The sequence below is a fragment of the Mustelus asterias genome, chromosome 12, assembly GCF_964213995.1.
Source record: "Mustelus asterias chromosome 12, sMusAst1.hap1.1, whole genome shotgun sequence".
NCBI lineage: Eukaryota > Metazoa > Chordata > Chondrichthyes > Carcharhiniformes > Triakidae > Mustelus > Mustelus asterias.
This window is the reverse complement of record NC_135812.1, coordinates 13,913,004-13,930,614: the sequence shown is the minus strand read 5'-3', so window position 1 is coordinate 13,930,614 and position 17,611 is coordinate 13,913,004. Positions and strand designations below refer to the sequence as shown.

The 17,611-nt window shown below is 47.2% G+C and overlaps 2 protein-coding genes across 23 annotated transcripts in view; one reads left to right on the top strand and one right to left on the bottom strand.

Annotated features, from left to right (window-relative positions):
* Window positions 1–17,611, top strand: part of exo5 (exonuclease 5) — a 449,516-nt gene that overhangs the window by 118,477 nt on the left and 313,428 nt on the right. The window lies entirely within an intron of this gene.
* The window catches only part of LOC144501264 (rap1 GTPase-activating protein 2-like), a 361,906-nt gene that overhangs the window by 80,709 nt on the left and 263,586 nt on the right, over window positions 1–17,611 (bottom strand). For all 22 annotated transcript variants that reach the window (XM_078224781.1, XM_078224802.1, XM_078224785.1 and 19 more), the window contains 4 exons: window positions 15,590–15,802; window positions 12,247–12,350; window positions 8,826–8,904; window positions 62–115 (listed from right to left, as the gene is read on the bottom strand). In XM_078224781.1, coding sequence (XP_078080907.1) covers window positions 62–115; window positions 8,826–8,904; window positions 12,247–12,350; window positions 15,590–15,802 — 450 coding nt within the window. The remainder of the gene's footprint in view (window positions 1–61; window positions 116–8,825; window positions 8,905–12,246; window positions 12,351–15,589; window positions 15,803–17,611) is intronic.

Here is a 17,611-nt window from a genome sequence, read left to right as displayed (position 1 = left end):
AAAGCTCGGCAGACGATTCGAACATGACCCCAGTAACAGCATAATTTTACTGAATAATTACCTTTGGATAAAGAACAGGGGAGAATTTCACGCAGGTCAGGTCATCGCAGAGGAGCTGAGAGAAGGAGAGAGAAAATGATCCATTAGAATCTACAACTTTTCAGTGGCGACAGTTATAATTACTGTACAACAATGTGCTTCCCACCAGGCCAGTATTTATTGATCTTCCAATATCTCAAGTGTAATATTTAATAATAATGTAATATAAGCCCTGGCAGCCTGTCTATGATGCATGTTATTTTTTAAGTACTATTGGTTTAGTTTAGTTTATTTATAATGATTTGGATGGCTATAAGAGCAGGTCAGAAGCTAGGAATACTGCGGCGAGTAATTCACTTCCTGACTCCCCAAACCTATCCACCAGCTACAAGGCACAAGTCAGGAGTGTGATGGAATACTCCCCACTTGCCTGGATGGACGCAGCTCCAACAACACTCAAGAAGCTTGACACCATCCAAGACAAAGCAGCCCGCTTGCTTGGCAGCACATCTACAAACATTCAATCCCTCCACCACCGATGCTTAGTAGCCACAGTGTGTACTACCTACAAGCAGCAATTCACCAAAGATCCTTAGACAGCACCTTCCAAACCCATGACCACTTCCAGCTAGAAGGACAAGGGCAGCAGATACATGGGAACACCACCACCTGCATGTTCCCCTCCAAGCCACTCACCGTCCTGACTTAGAAATATATCGCTGTTCCTTCCTAGTCGCTGGATCAAAATCCTGGAATTTCCTCCCTAATGGCATTGTGGGTCCACCCACAGCACATGGACTGCAGCGATTCAAGAAGGCAGCTCGCCACCACCTTCTCAAGGGCAACTAGGGATGGGCAATAAATGCTGGCCTAGCCAGCGATGCCCATGTCCCATGAATGAATTTTAACGTAGCTTGTTATGCGCGGGATCATATGCTTCACCAGTTTTCCTCTGTGGCCAATATTTCTCCCCAGTGATTTGGATATAAAACCAGTGTTGCATTTGATCTCATCAGTTTTCCAATGGGTAAATTCACCTCAAATCACCCCTATTGTATTTTACATCACGTATTACTCCTGTCTTTAGAAATCAGTGGATTGTCTGAATTACTATAAGCAATACTATTTATTTATTAGTGTCACAAGTCGGCTTACATTAACATTGCAATGAAGTTACTGTGAAAATACCCTAGTCGCCACACTCCATTAGAACATAAGAACATAAGAACTAGGAGCAGGAGTAGGCCATCTGGCCCCTCAAGCCTGCTCTGCCAGTCAATAAGAATCATGGTTGATCTTTTTGTGGACTCAGCTCCACTTAGCCGCCCGCTCACCATAATCCTTAATTCCTTTATTGTTCAAAAATGTATCTATCCTTGCCTTAAAAACATTCAATGAGGTAGCCTCAACTGCTTCACTGGGCAGGGAATTCCACAGATTCACAACCCTTTGTGTGAAGAAGTTCCTCCTCAACTCAGTCCTAAATCTGCTCCCCCTTATTTTGAGGCCATGCCCCCTCGTTCTAGTTTCATCTGCCAGTGGAAACAACTTCCCTGCTTCTATCTTATCTATTCCCTTCATAATCTTATATGTTTCTATAAGATCTCCCCTCACTGTTCTGAATTCCAATGAGCATAGTCCCAATCTACTCAGTCTCTCCTCATAAGCCAGCCTTCTCAACTCCGGAATTAACCTAGTGAATTTCCTCTGCACCCCTCCAGTGCCAGTATACCCTTTCTCAAGTAAGGAGACCAAAACTGTACACACTACTTCAGCGTCTGTTTGGATACCCTGGGATAGGGCCTGGATGGAATTGTTGTCGGTGCAGATTTGACGGGCTGAATGGCCTCCTTCTGCACTGTAGGGATTCTATGATACCCTGAGGGAGAATTTAGCATGGTCAATGCACCTAACCAAGCATGTCTTTGGACTATGGGAGGAAACCGGAGCACCTGGAGGAAACCCACACAGACACGGGGAGAACGTGCAGACTCCGCACAGGTAGTGACCTAAACCGGGAATCGAACCCGGGTCCCTGGCGCTGTGAGGCAGCAGTGCTAACCGTGCCGCCCAATTGGATCAAGGATTGCTCCACCTTTTCCACAGTTTTTATTTTAGTTATCTTGCTTCAAGAGATACCATCGAGAACTGCATTAGTTATTTGATCAGCTGACATCTACTCAAAATGTCACAGCTTTACGTGGTCCCCAGTAGCGCTTAAAGAAAATCTGTTTAAATAGAAATGCAGACAGCCTGCTTGAAAAGCAGACTCGGGTCAGAATGCAGATGTGTGATGATGCTCACGAGTTGTGAACCAGTTTTGTGGGCGTCCAGTTCTGCTGCTTGTTTTATTTCGCTAAATTGAACTAAATCTCAGAGGGTTGTCCATCAGCGTCCCAGTAGCACTGTGAAAAATAAATGTGGCTTCCCCAACTGTTAACAATCTCATTCCCCACAGCTGGACTAATGGAGAGAGTGCACTAGCTCGAATTGTATCAAATTTACAAAGCGAAAAAAGTCACTCAACACAACTGGCTGTCAATGTTTATGCTCGGTAGGAACCTCCTCCATCATCTGACTATCAGCATGTTCCTATCTCTCTGATGTATGCTAAACCTCTGGTTCAACATCAACTGGAGCATGGCATCCAGATCTGGGCACCACACTTTAAGAAAGTGTGGCACGGCGGCACAATGGTTAGCACTGCTGCCTCACAGCGCCCATGTTCAATTCCGGCCTCGGATCACTGTCTGTGTAGAGTTTGCACATTCTCCCCATGTCTGCGTGGGTTTCCTCCGCGTGTCCCGGTTTTCTTCCACAGTCCAAAGGCATGTGGGTTAGGTGGATTGGCCATGCTAAATTGCCCCTAGTGCCAGGGGTGCAGGGTAAATGTGTGGGGTTACGTAGATAGGGCCTGGGTGGGATTGTGGTCGGTGCAGTCTCAATGGGCTGAATGGCCTCCTTCTGCACTGTAGAGCTTCTATCAAAGATGTGAAGGCATTAGCGGGAGTGCAGAAAGGATTCACGAGGATGGATCCAAGGATGAGGAATCTCAGTTATGTCGATAGATTGGTGGAGTTGGGACAGTTTTCCTGGGAAAAGAGAAGGTGGAGAGGAGATAGCGAAAGGGATAGGGAAATAGGAACAAGGGAAGGTATACGGACAGATAGGGAAAGATGTTCTCCATGGCGGAAGGATCAAGGACAAGGGGACAGAGATTTAGGCCGCGATTGTCCCGAATTGGGACTGAGTGTCCACCCTAGCGGGAAAGCTGGAGTGTTTCCCGTTGGAGTTATCAGCGATCCACATGCGCTATGCAGAATGTGGTGATGGGCCAACTCCCCCCAAACGCCCCCGTGTTGCACACTGACTGTCTGATACACGGCACCGGATTCTCTGCAGTCGGGCACCAGCTGTTTGCCCACTACAAGCGGGAACAGTTATTCAGCGCTCCCTCCAGCAGCACTCTCACTTCAGGCAGCAACACGACAGGGAGAAGGTCAGTGCCCAGCTTCCTAGAATCAGGGGTGGAGAGGATGCTGGGAGCTGTGGAGGAGGGGAGGGCCACTCCTTTCCCGAGAGTTAGCGAGAGGCTGCCATTAGTCGGGGTAGTGGAGGCGTGGGGAGCGGTGGCCAAGGCAGTCAGTGCCAGGGGCTACAGGTGGGAGGGAATGCAATGTTGCAAGAAGAACGACCTCCTCCGATCTGCAAGGGTGAGTGCCCACTTCCCTGCCCCTGGCACCACTCATGTCCCGAACCCCTGCCATTTCGCCTTAAACCCTTAATTCAATAAAACACAGGCTCAATTGATGAACTGTTCTCAAATTGGGATGGTGCTATAGATTCTGTGTTGTAACAACGCAAAATGGGTCACTTAATGTACACTTAACAAACTGTTATTTATCAGGACTGGTTTAATAAAAATTACTATTCAACAGATTAGAGATTGGATTTTATATACACACTATACTATTATTAGTAGGCTTGCTATATATGCTGCATTCTATTTTATTCAATTGTTCTTTAATTTAGCTGGACTTAATCCTCCACCAATTGCCAATATCTGCCAGGAATTTGTCCTTCATAACGGCACCTTGTTAGATAGTGAGGACAGGCCCCTGCCTGTCTTCGCCCGTTCCCTCTTGTTGGTGGCAATCTTTGCCTGTGGGTGGGGGACACAAAGATGATAGAGTGAGGGGGTGGCCTGACTCGGAAAGGAGGGGTAGTATGTGTGGGCATGAGGCTTGGCCAATTGGGGTGTGATGTAGACTGTGCGGGCTGGTGTGGGAGTTCTGTGTGACAATGTTAGAAGTTGGTGCGGTGGGGTCGACGGGGATAGTGAGACAGTCCTCACTCCCTCTGAGGAGAGGGCCCTGGAAATAGCAGGTGAGACTCAACAATGCGACTCAAGACTGCGAGGTCCAAAGTACTGATCCAGGTGACCCCTTTCAAATGAGTCCATCATCTTCCGCACCTTGACATCTCCAGCAGCTGACCCCGTGTCTTCTTTTCTTGCAGGATCTCCATCTGACGAGGCCGGCTTATGTGGGGTTGCATCCCGCCATCCCACCCCCCGCCGTCCCACCTCTCTGAGCACCCAGGGTCACAGCTCCGGGGAGGACATTGACATCCCGTCACTGGACTCACCAGCAGCAAGCTCCAGTGCAGAAACACTCATCTCACGGGCAGTGGGGGGGGGCTTGCGGATTTAGAAATCCTATCCACTGCTCTGTCGATGCAGCCAGATTGATCAGCTGAGACAGAAGAGTGAGAGCCTTAATGGGGCCTTGAGCAATTGACTCAACAAGCAATCCCTCTGTGTCACATGGCCTGATTGGCAAGCACTGAATCAGCTGATACGTGTTGATGTGATCATTGACATAACTCTCCTTGGCTATCCCCTCCTTCACCAGGTCTACAGCTGTGACTGAGAGGCATCGAGAGGGTCTGGACATGGGCCACGGTCAGTCTTGAAAGGGCAAAATCCCAAGTGCGCCAGATGACCCCACTCAGTAGGTGCAGTTCATGGAGGTGTGCCAACAGGTCAGGGTTGCTGACTGAACCATGGGCAAGCCCAGTGTACCACTGGATTCCTTAGAGAGTAATGCAGACTCACAGATGGACAGGGCACATGATATTATTGGGGAGGCGATGGCCTAGTGGTATTTTCGCTAGACTATTAATCCAGAAACTCAGCTAACGCTCCGGGGACCCGGGTTCCAATCCCGCCATGTCAGATTGAATTCAATATAAAAAAATATCTGGAATTAAGAATCTACTGATGACCATGAAACCATTGTCGATTGTTGGAAAAACCCATCTGGTTTATTAATGTCCTTTAGGGAAGGAAATCTGCCATCCTTGCCTGGTCCGGCCTACATGTGACTCCAGAGCCACAGCAATGTGGTTGACTCTTAACTGCTCTCCGATGGCAACTAGGGATGGGCAATAAATACTGGCCAGCCAGCGACGCCCACGTCCCATGAATGAATTTTAAAAAATTATCAATGGGGAAGGAAGCATCACAGATGGATCATACAACTGACACCAAGCTACAGAATGACAGGTCAGCTGCCTGAGAGTGGCATCTTACTGATTACTCTGAACTCTTCCCCCACAGCTTTAGGACATCCAGCCAGGCCACTCCCATCTCCCGGGTGGCAGGGGTGGGGGAGCCCTGAGGTCACACCCTCACCACCAACATGGACACTGCTACCCACAGGTCTTTGTGAGACCGCCCCCCACCCCCTGTCCACCCTGGTATAACTGGCACCTGGTGTCTCTGCTCCCCCTCGGTGCTCAGTCTGCCAGCTCCCCGCTTTTCAGGACCTGTACCCATCCCCGATTGTGTGACCTCCGGCTGGAGGGATTAGCGAGGTCAATATGTGGGGTAATGGGGGTAGGGCCTGGGTGGGATTGTTGTCGGTGCAGGCTCGATGCCCTGTAGGGATTCAATGATTCGATGATTCTATGGAGGGGCTGGAGCATCTCGAACAGCCATTGAATTGGTCTCCAAGCCAGCGAATGAGATGCTGAGCAGGCCATTTGAACATTTACTGGGGTTTTTTTCAGTTTATTCGTGGGACATGGGCGTCGCTGGCTGGTCAGCATTTATTGCCCATCCCTAGTTGCCCTTGAGAAGGTGGTGGTGAGCTGCCTTCTTGAATCGCTGCAGTCCATCTGATGTAGGTTGATCCACAATGCCATTGGCAAGGGAATTCCAGGATTTTGACCCAGCGACTGCGAAGGAACGGCGATATATTTCCAAGTCAGGATGGTGAGTGGCTTGGCGGGGAACTTGCATGTAGTGGTGTTCCCATTTATCTGCTGCCCTTGCCCTTCGAGATGGAAGTGGTCGTGGGTTTGGAAGGTGCTGTCTAAGGATCTTTGGTGAATTGCTGCAGCTACTGAGCATCGGTGGTGCAGGGATTGAATGTTTGTGGATGTGGTGCCAATCAAGCGGGGTTGCTTTGTCTTGGATGGTGTCAAGCTTCTTGAGTGTTGTTGGAGCTGCACCCCTCCAGACAAGTGGGGAGTATTCCATCACACTCCTGACTTGTGCCTTGTAGATGGTGGACAGGCTTTGGGGAGTCAGGAAGTGAGTTACTAGCCTCTGACCTGATCCTGTAGCCATGTTTATGTGGCATGTCCAGTTGAGGTTCTGGTCAATGGTAACTCCAAGGATGTTGACAGTGGGGATTCAATGATGGTAACACCATTGAATGTCAAGGGGCGGTGTTTAGAGCGTCTCTTATTGGTGATGGTCATTGCCTGACAGTTGTGTGGTGCGAATGTTACTTGCCACTTGTCAGCCCAAGCCTGGATATTGTCCAGATCTTGTTGCATTTGAACATGGACTGCTTCAATACCTGAGGAGTCGCGAATGGTGCTGAACATTGTGCAATCATCGGTGAACATCCCCACTGCTGACCTTATGATGGAGGGAAGGTCATTGATGAAGCAGCTGAAGATGTTTGGGCCTAGGACACCACCCTGAAGGATTCCTAGAAATGTCCTGGAACTGAGATGACTGACCCTCCACAACCACAACCATCATCCAATGTGCCAGGTATGACTCCAACCAGCGGAGAGTTTTCCCTCTGAAACCCATTGATTCCAGTTTGCCAGGGTTCCTTGATTCCACACTTGGTCGAATGTGGCCTTGATGTCAAGGGCTGTCACTCTCACCTCACCTCTGGAATTCAGCTCTTTCGTCCATGTTTGAACCAAGGCTGTAATGAGGTCAGGAGCTGAGTGACCCTGGCGAAACCCAAAGTGGGCGTCACTGAGCAGGTTATTGCTGAGCAGGTGATGCTTAATAACGCTGTTGATGACCCCTTCCATCACTTTACTGATGATCGAGAGTAGACTGATTGGGCGGTAATTGGCTGGGTTGGATTTGTCCTGCTTTTTGTGTACAGGACGTACCTGAGCAATTTTCCACATTGTCGGGTAGATGCCAGTGTTGTAACTGTACTGGAAACCCAATCAGAGCCGGCGGCACAGCCTGGCAGGATCGGAACGCATTCAGAAACCGACGGCCGATTCTCCAGGCCATCGGCATACTCACCGGGAGCTAGCGGACCCTGAGAATGCCCCCCCTTAATGTAACTGGCAAAAGAAGCAAGGGAGACATGAGGAGAAACTGTTTCACACAGCGAGTGATTAAGATCTGGAATGTGCTGCCTGAGAGTATGATGGAGGTCGGTTCAATCGAGACTTTCAAGAGGGAATTGGATTTTCTGAATCGGAAGAATGTGCCGGGTGATGAGGAGAAGGCAGGGGAATAGCATTAGGTGCACGACCTATTTGGAGTGCTGATGGGCTGAATGGCCTCCTTCTGTGTCCTAATGAGTCAGTGATACTGCTGTAGCTCCAACTTCAATGCATCTCTGATATACAGTCCAACTTCTGTGATTAACATGCATTAACAATCCACCCAAAGCAATTAACATCAATCGCAGAAGTTAATTCTGGTTAATCGACATCTTGGAAGTAATGTAAAGAGGCTTGAAATGGATGGGTTGCAAAGAAAGATTATAAAAGCTTAAGCTATTCATGCTGGAAACATAGCATGGTGGCACGGTGGCACAGTGGTTAGCACTGCTGCCTCACAGCGTCAGGGACCCGGGTTCGATTCCCGGTTTGGGTCACTGTCTGTGTGGAGTTTGCTCATTCTCCCCGTGGTCTGCGTGGGTTTTCTCCGGGTGCTCCGGTTTCCTCCCACACTCCAAAGATATGTGGGTTAGGTTGATCGGCCATGCTAAATTGCCCCTTAGTGTCAGGGGGATTAGCAGGGGGGTAAAAGTGCGGGGGTTACGGGAATTGGGCCTGGGTGAGATATGGTCGGTACAGACTCGATGGGCTGAAGGGCCTTCTTCTGCACTCTAGGGATTCTATGATAGCAGCTCAGGGAAGACTCACATACAAAATATATTCAAGAGGACACTTCCATAGCATTGCTCACGGGTGTTTAATATGGGAAGAACTTGCTTGTTCTGAACCCCTGATAGTGCTCAGTAGACCAGTGATGCTGAATGCTCTACTTCCAATTAGATGAGAAGCTGGTTAATAGAACACAATGCTGTGTGAACCTTAGTTTACTCAACCTACAGGCAATCACCATAGGCTGTCAATAGAAACCATTGGAAAAATGTATTGTTTGTGCAGTGCGCAAGAAACAATACTTTTCACTGTATATTAATACATGTGACAATAATAAATCAAATTTAATCAGAATAAGCGTTGGAAACGAAATAGGAATAATGTGGCATTAAGCAGTTTACCTTTGCTATCAGTGGAATACTGGGGAGTCGTGGTACTCCAGCAAGAGGGAGCCGCTCATGTAGCGTTTTGGATTTGGACCTAGGAAAACAAAAAAAAATCTCAATAAAGTTATTCGCAGATAAAGTTGGAAACATGCAGTGTTTTCAATATACGGTGCATTAAGAGTCTTCACACTGGATGATAGCCCATCGCGTAGGGAACTAAACAAAAACAGAAAATGCTGGAAAATCTCAGCAGGTCTGACAGCATCTGAGGAGAGAGAATAGAGCCAACGTTTCGAGTGTAGGTGACCCTTCAACAGAGCTGGATCATCCTGATTCAAAACGATGGCTCCATTCTCTCTCCACAGATGCTGTCAGACCTGCTGAGATTTTCCAGCATTTTCTGTGTTTGTTTCAGATTCCAGCATCCGCTGTATTTTGCCGTTCTGCAGGGAACCAATGTGAGTTGAATGGTTCGTGATCAAATAATCTGCAGGTGTTAGCCCAGTTCCCATGCGACACTTTCAAGAAACATTCTCAGGTCTAGGGACAGTTGAGTATGGAATTCAGACTCGTTACATAACATTCCTGAGATACTCAGGTGTTGACAGGGTCAGTGATCTATCATAGAAAACATAGAAAATAGGTGCAGGAGTTAGTCATTCGGCCCTTCGAGTCTGCACCATCATTCAATATGATCATGGCTAATCATGAACTCTCAGTATCCCATTCCCGCTCTCTCTCCCATACCCCTTGATCCCTTTAGCCGCAAGGGCCATGTCCAGCTCCCTCTTGAACATATCTAATGAACTGGTCCCAACAGCTTTCTGTGGTAGAGAATTCCACAGGTTCACAACTCTCTGAGTAAAGAAGTTCTTCCTCATCTCAGTCCTGAATAGCTTACCCCTTATTCTTAGACTGTGATTTGCTCTGAGATCACCATTTTCACCACTTTTTATAAAGCTGAAGTCTGATAATTCAGGCAGGGAACAAGGCTACACGTGGCATGAAGTATTGAGGCCCACAGGGGTGTCAAGCCTCACAACATCACGGGGTGGCAAGATGGCACAGTGGTTAGCACTGCTGCCTCACAGCGCAGGAGACCCGGGTCCAATTCCGGCCTTAGGTCACTGTTCTGTGCAGAGTTTGCACATTCTCCCTGTGTCTGCATGGGTTTCCTCCAGGTGCTCCAATTTCCTCCCACACTCCAAAGACATGCTGGTTAGGTTGTTTAACCATTCTAAATTGCCCCTTAGTGTCAGGGGGACAGCAGGGTAAATACGTGGATAGGGCCTGGGTGGGATTGTTGCTGGTGCAGACCTGATGGCCCGAATGGCCTCCTTCTGCACTGTAGGGATTCTATGATTCTATGATCACTTACCTCAGTAATAATACACGACTCTGCATTACCACTAAGTTTCTGCCTGGGTTAAAATGACTATTCTGTGATGGCACCTTATGCCAAATAGCACCCAGCCGCAGAACTTTCTTTGTCCAAACTCAAAATACTGGCACTTCCTGTGGCATATTGAAAAGCAAATATAGATTCTTTTCGACCATGAAGTGCTTCCAATACAATGACAGTCCTGCTGGAGTTGAATGATTGGCCAGTCGTGTGAATGTTGGAAGAGTCACTGGGTGGAATTTTCCAACGGGCGGGACACGGACCATGCCAAGACCTCGGGCAGGACCTTTTGGTCTTGGGGCGAGTGTGGCAGGAAAATCCTGTCCACAGACTCCAGTTGAGGGATTTATTTTAGACATTCAAACTCCAGCAGTGAGCCATCGGTTCCATTTTTCTGTAACACTGGCAATGCCATGAACGTGTAATGGGCAAAGTGACACTGAGAGTTGAAATTACAAATACAGGCGGTATATGCTGCACTCAAGGAGCACGATGTATTTTATATGAATCATTACCTCCATGGCACTTCAAAATGGACACATGCAAATCTTAAAACATCAAGAGAAAGGGGAAAGGAAGGCAATCGTTTCACACTGGTTCCTTCAGCTCTGCTGTGGCAAATCGACAAGTAACTCCCAATCCCCAAACCTCCATTTCCTACGATAATTAATCTCTAATTAATTAATCGGGAAGCCTTTCTTACAACCTTTAGAATGTGTGGTCTGAAATGGAAAAGCCACAAAACTACAGCTGCATACTAATATAGAACATGTCTGCGTGGGTTTCCTCCGGGTGCTCCGGTTTCCTCCCACAGTCCAAAGATGTGCGGGTTAGGTTGATTGGCCATGCTAAATTGCCCCTTAGTATCAGGGGGACTAGGAAGGTAAATATATGGGGTTACAGGGATAGAGCCTGGATGGGATTGTCGGCGGTGCAGGTTCGATGGGCCAAATGGCCTCCTTCTGCACTGTAGATTCTATGAAGTCTATTAGAGAAACGACTTGCATTTATTTAGCATCTTCCATGACCCACGGTATTTTCCGAAGTCATTACAGCCAATGATGTACAATTTTGAATTGTAGATACTGTTGTCATGTTGGAAAGTGTGACAGCCAGTTTGCACACAGCAAACTCCCACAAACAACAATGTGATCATTTTTTTTCCGTGATGGTGATCGAGGGATAAATATTGACCCAGAAACCTGGAATAACTCCCTCCTCTTCTTCAGGTGGATCTTTTACACCCACCTGTGGGGAGATATAGGTCTGGATTTAACATCGTTGGGTGGGAGGGTGAGCTGTGAGGAGGATGCAGAGATGCTTCAGCGTGATTTGGACAGGCTGCGTGAGTGGGAACATGCATGGAAGATACAGTACAATGTGGATAAATGTGAGGTTATCCACTTTGGTAGCAATAATAATAAGACAGATTATTATTTGAATGGGTGTAAATTGAGAGAGGTGAATATTCAGCAAGACATTGGGATCCTCGTGCATCAGTCACTGAAAGTAAGAGCGTGAGGAGAAATTTCTTCACCCAGAGAGTGGTGAATCTGTAGAATTCACAACCACGGAATGAAGTTGAGCCCAAAACGTTGTGTGATTTCAAGAAGAAATTAGATACAGCTCTTGGGGCGAAAGGGATATGGGGGGGAAGGGGGGGAATCAGGATATTGAATTCGATGATCAACCATGATCAAGATGAATGGTGGAGCAGGCTTGAAGGGGCAACTCCTAGGTTTCTATCTCTTCCAAATGACAACACTTCCAACAACGCGGCACTGGAGTATCAGTGTTGATTTTTTGGGTTCAGTTCCTGGGATAGGACTTGAACCCACAGCCTCCTGATTCTCCTCTAAGTGTTACCAAGTGAGCTCCGGCTGATACATCGCCCCATTTATAGTCAGTATAAAACAGCGCATTAGCTGGCTTCCTGTGAACAATAGAGTGGGAGGTCTGCTGGTGAGCCAAGGGGGACTTCACCATGGGTTGTGTAGCTTTTGCAAATTATTAAGCAGAGTTCGCTCCAGTTACCTGAGTATGATCCTCAGATATTCTTGTCCATCGGAATCTTCATACTTGACTGAAATTACCAAGTTCCCAAGAACACTGCACGAGGTATAAAAATTCAAATGTTCCTAAAGGAATGAAAAGCATTGTTCATATTGTACCAAAGGCATTCTGGGTTAAAGAGATCCCCAGTCTGATATTACAACAAAGAGCGCGTTTCATTTCAACTTCAAGATAAATATCTTTTGATTGACAGCCAAATATGTTTTGCTGTGGAAAACTCATCGACCCAAAACGACAACCTCCAGATGCCTTCACTTTGTTCAGTGACGTAGCATTTTCATACAGCTCTCTCTCTCTTGCTACCCGCATATCTGTGATCCAGCTGAATTCTTTTTGCTAAGCTACACAGTCTACAAATAATTTCTCCTTATTTCCTCCCCGGTTCTTGATCAATAAGGGGATCAAAGGTTATGGGGAGAAGGCAGGAGAATGGGGATGAGAATCGTATCAGCCATGATTAAATGGCGGGGCATACTCAATGGGCTGAATGGCCTAATTCTGCTCCTATATCTTATGGTCTTATGTTTTAGAATAAACATCACTTCAGGCGTAAAAAGTAAGTAATGTTTATTTATTAGTGTCACATTAGGCTGACATTCACACTGCAATAGAAGTTACTGTGAAAATCCCCTAGTCGCCACACTTCGGCGCCTGTTCTGGTTCACTGAGGGAGAATTTAGCATGGCCAATCCACCTAACCAGCACGTCTTTTGGACTGTGGGAGGAAACCAGAGCACTCGAAGGAAACGCACACACACACACACGAGGAGAATGTGCAGACTCCATACAGACGGTGACCCAAGCTGGGAATCGAACCCAGGTCCCTGGTGCTGTGAGTCAGCAGTGCTAACCACTGTGCCACCGTGATCACATGAGAGTGAGATGAAGGCCAGTATGCAACATAGAAAATCGTAGAATCATGCGACCATTCAGCCTATCATACCTGTGTCAGCTCTTTGAAAGAGCCATCCAGTTAGTCCCACTTCTCTGCCCTTCCCCCAGAGTACAGCAATCTTTCCCACTTCCAATATTTATTTCATTCCCTTTCGAAGTCACTATTGAATCGACTTCCTCCACCCCGTCAGGCAGAACATTCCAGAACATCACAACTCCTTCAGTAGAATACATTCTCTTCATCCCCCCCTCCATTCTTTCGTCAACCACCTTGATTTGCTTATGTTGTCTTCATTTTTTTTAACTGAATGGACATTTTCATAGAAGAATCAGAGAATCCCTACAGTGCTAAAGGAGACCGTTCCAGTGCTCCGGTTTCCTCCCACAGTCTGAAAGACGTGCTGGTTAGGTGCATTGGCCGTGCTAAATTCTCCCTCAGTGTACCCGAACAGGCGCTGGAGTGTGGCGACTAGGGGATTTTCACAGCAACTTCATTGCAGTGTTAATGTAAGCCGACTTGTGACACTAATAAATAAACTTTTTCATTAATCTGAACAAGTACTTTGAATTGCAGCATCTGCGCTCAGATATTTTCACACAATAAAGGCTGCATTTGCGGAGAATCAGGTTCAGTCTACAGCTGAGATATAGCTCAGAATAAGAATGGTGGCTTGAGATGTGTAATTGCGTAGCTTTGGGATAAACTTTACCGAGTTTTGGGCCAATTGTTGCACCAGATGGCTGTACCTGGCCAAAAGGTTATTGCTGTTGACGCTCTTGTGCTAAAGGTTGGACAATGTCCCCCCATTCCTCGTGTTGATGAGGAGGAAACAAAAACTCTCAAATATTGGCGGTTGCTGGTGCAGAACTTGGGTGTTGGTGAAAAAAGACATTTTATCGAAGCTTTTCATCTTGCCCTCATCAGAGCAATGGGCAAGAATTCCAATGTCAGCGGAAACAACTTTATACTGTATGAGAAGAGCGTGTAGGCTGGTTGGCAAGTTGACTCTGATTGGTAGAGGCATTGTCATGGAGAATGCAACAGTTAATTGTTAACTGCCAAGCATTGTTTGAAATTTAAACCAGGCTAACACTTATTTTGTTTAGCTGAAACAGGTGCAATGTAAATACCTGTTCTTTCTGTCTGCGACAAACAGGACTCTGTGTATTAAATATGTAGCTTCCAGTACACACAAATGTGCCACACTGCAAGCCTGACTGACCATCTTAAATTGGTTGCCAGCATAATTGTTAGCACACAGAGGATTATTTAGCCAATGTTATCCAGTCGCAGAATCATATTTCACGTTGGACACTGTGATTTGAGTTTTGCAAGCACGGTACGGTCTGTACTTTGCCCATTGCCAAAAATTACACCTACAACTCAATTTAAGATTGTCAGTTGGGCTCACAATGTGACAAATTTGCATATATTGGAAGCTAAATATATTAATTCTCAGGGTCCTATTCATTGCAGACAGAAAGAACAGGTACACACATTGCGCCTACTTCAGCGAAACAAAATATGTGACAGCCATTCGCTGGTTTATCACACCGGGCAATGCCTTGACTAATCAAATCCAAACTGCCTGGTTTAAATTTCAAACAATGCTTGGCAGTTAACTGTTAGTCATCATCAGCTTCTGGTGCATTCTCCATGACATCTCTACCAATCAGAGACCACTTGCCAACCAATCAGTGCCTTCTTCACATACAGTACAAATGCATTGCTTCCCCTGATGTTGGTATTCTTGATGTGGAGATGCCGGTGTTGGACTGGGGTAAGCACAGTAAGAAGTCTCACAACACCAGGTTGAAGTCCAACAGGTTTATTTTGTAGCACAAGCTTTCTTGCTCCTTCTTCAGGTGAGTGAAGGGTTGTGTTCACAAACACAAATCCTGTTTGTGAACACAACTCTTCACTCATCTGAAGAAGGAGCAATACTCCAAAAGCTTGTGCTACAAAATAAACCTGTTGGTATTCTTGCCATTGTCCTGATGAGTACAAGATGAAAAGTTTCAACAAAATATCTTTATTCAGCTATAAAATAAAAATATGTTGATGCCAATTATTCATTTTCCATTTCATTTCATTTTTGCCTAAATTTTTTCTTTAATACTTGCTCCAGATAATGTGTCTTACACATTGCCTAATCCTGCGCTCATTCCTGACGACCAATTGTTTCAGGGGTTTTGCTTGGAGCACCACAGAGGTGCCTGCAAGGGTGATGATGTGGGATCTTCTCAAATGGACTTCAGTCATACCTTGATGCAGCAACATTATGACTTGGGGCAAACGCTCCTAAACTGATCTTGAGCGCTTACTAAAACGCGACTGTGACTGCTTTGCTTGCAGTTGATAATTTTGCTGTATGCAGTGGGCGCTCCAATCACTTCCTGGGTCACCTACCTTGTTGAGAAAGTGCTTCCTGTATGCTCTGGCTGTGCTGTTGCACTCCAGTTTGTACCCAAAGGTGCTGGGGCTCAGGTTCTCCACCAAATCTTCCTCACAGAAACTACTCTCCGATGACGTTGGGGTGGTAACGGTCTCCATTCCTTCAATCCAGTATCCTCCAAACTGGGGCAGGATAATGGACTGATATGGCCCTTCTTTCTCTATTATCTGGATAACACAATGAAACCCATTTGTTAATCCACAGAGAAATATCTAGATCCTGTCAATAAGTTATGGGGCCACAGGTAGTAAAACATTTCTCGTCACCTCTGAAGCATTTTACACAAGGAAGCACAGGGTCACATTTTTAAAAATTTGATTTGCCTGGGCACTAATCGGCTGGAGTGGAATCATTGCCCGTTGCTGAACCCACCTCATTTTCTTGGAATTCAAATTGTTGAGTTCTGCAGCCAAGTGGATGATCCACCAGATGGAACTTAACCCTGCCTCACAGGCTCAGAGACCTGGGGTTCAATTCCGGCCTCTGGTCACCGTCTCCCAGCGTCTGCGTGGGTTTCCTCCGGGTGCTCCAGTTTGTACCCGAAGGTGTACACTCACACTCCAAAGATGTGCAGGTTAGGTCGATTGGCCATGCTAAATTACCACCTTAGCATCCAGAGATGTGTAGGTTAGGTGGATTAGCCATGGTAAATGGCTAAATGGTTTACAGGGATAGGGTGGGAGGGTGGGCTTAGTGTAAGATGCTCTTTAGGAGAGATGGTGCGGGCTCGGTGGGCCAACTGCCTCTTCCTGCACTGTAGGGATCCTATGATTCTAAGATTCTCTACAGGTAAGTACACCTCAGTTCACCCTTGTAGTGGGCTATAATTGCCTACGAAAGGTTAGGGCTATCTGTCCAGGACAAGGACCTTTCAGTGTTGCCTGTGGGAACCTGACTGGGGCCCTGGTGATTCAGCAGGTATCATTCAGATGGGTCTCATTTCAATATCGTCGTGGGCATCTACAACACCAAATCAGATAAATGCGGCAGAAACCCGGGAAACTGGGTTTCAGTTTTTCACTTTACAATAAAAAGAAACACTGGTGACTTGCTCAAAACTATCCTGAGAGTGCAAAAATACTTTAGTGACCGAAGAGACTCTAAAAACTGATACCTGTCAATGGAAAATATCCCATTTGAAACTTGTGTTAATCGATGCCAAGATCTACTTATTAAGAAATTTCTATGAATTAGATATTGCCATTTGTACCCCTTTTCCCCTAAAACAAACCCCTCCGGATAGTGTGCAGTTCGTGGGATAGAAACAATGGGTGAGATTCTCCCCAAAAAAGTTCTAAGTGTCGAATTCACGTAAAAGCTGGAGTAAATCGCGCTGGTTTTTTTCAGTGGAAGTTTCAGAATGAATCTCCCACACTCTGCGCACTGCAGAGAGCACGAATCAGTCCAAAAATCAATGGGTGGAGCCTATTCCAGCTGGAGAGGCCGGCAGCATAGCGCTGAGCGGGTCACTGCACGTGCGCCGATCTGTCAGCGCCGAGATTGGTGCATGCACGGTAGCCACGCATGCCCGATCACTGGCCCCGATCCCGCATCGATGGACTGTGCGACCCCTCCCCCCACGGCCCGATTGCTGAAACCCCCCCCGGATGGGTTCCTGACCAGCCTTGACCCCCCGCTCCCCCAACCACCGGCAGTCCCGACCGCCCCCCACCCCCCCCTTCATCCCCACGACAGCCCCGACCACCCCACCCCCACCCCGATGGCCAACCCCTATCGTTGGCCTTCCTCCCTCTGTCACTCAGGCTGAATGCAGAGTAGCAACGGGACCCCTCCACCCTCACTGATCGCTCCCCAGAGACCCCGCCCCCAATTAGACCCCCCCCCACCCTTGGCACTGCCGAATGCCTTGTGGGCACCCCCCTGTCACCCAACCCTCTAGGAGGCTTCGATTGCCCCCCCCCCTTCACTCCAGTTGGGTCGGGCCCAGAGATTTCAGTCCCGGGCCCGTTAATCAT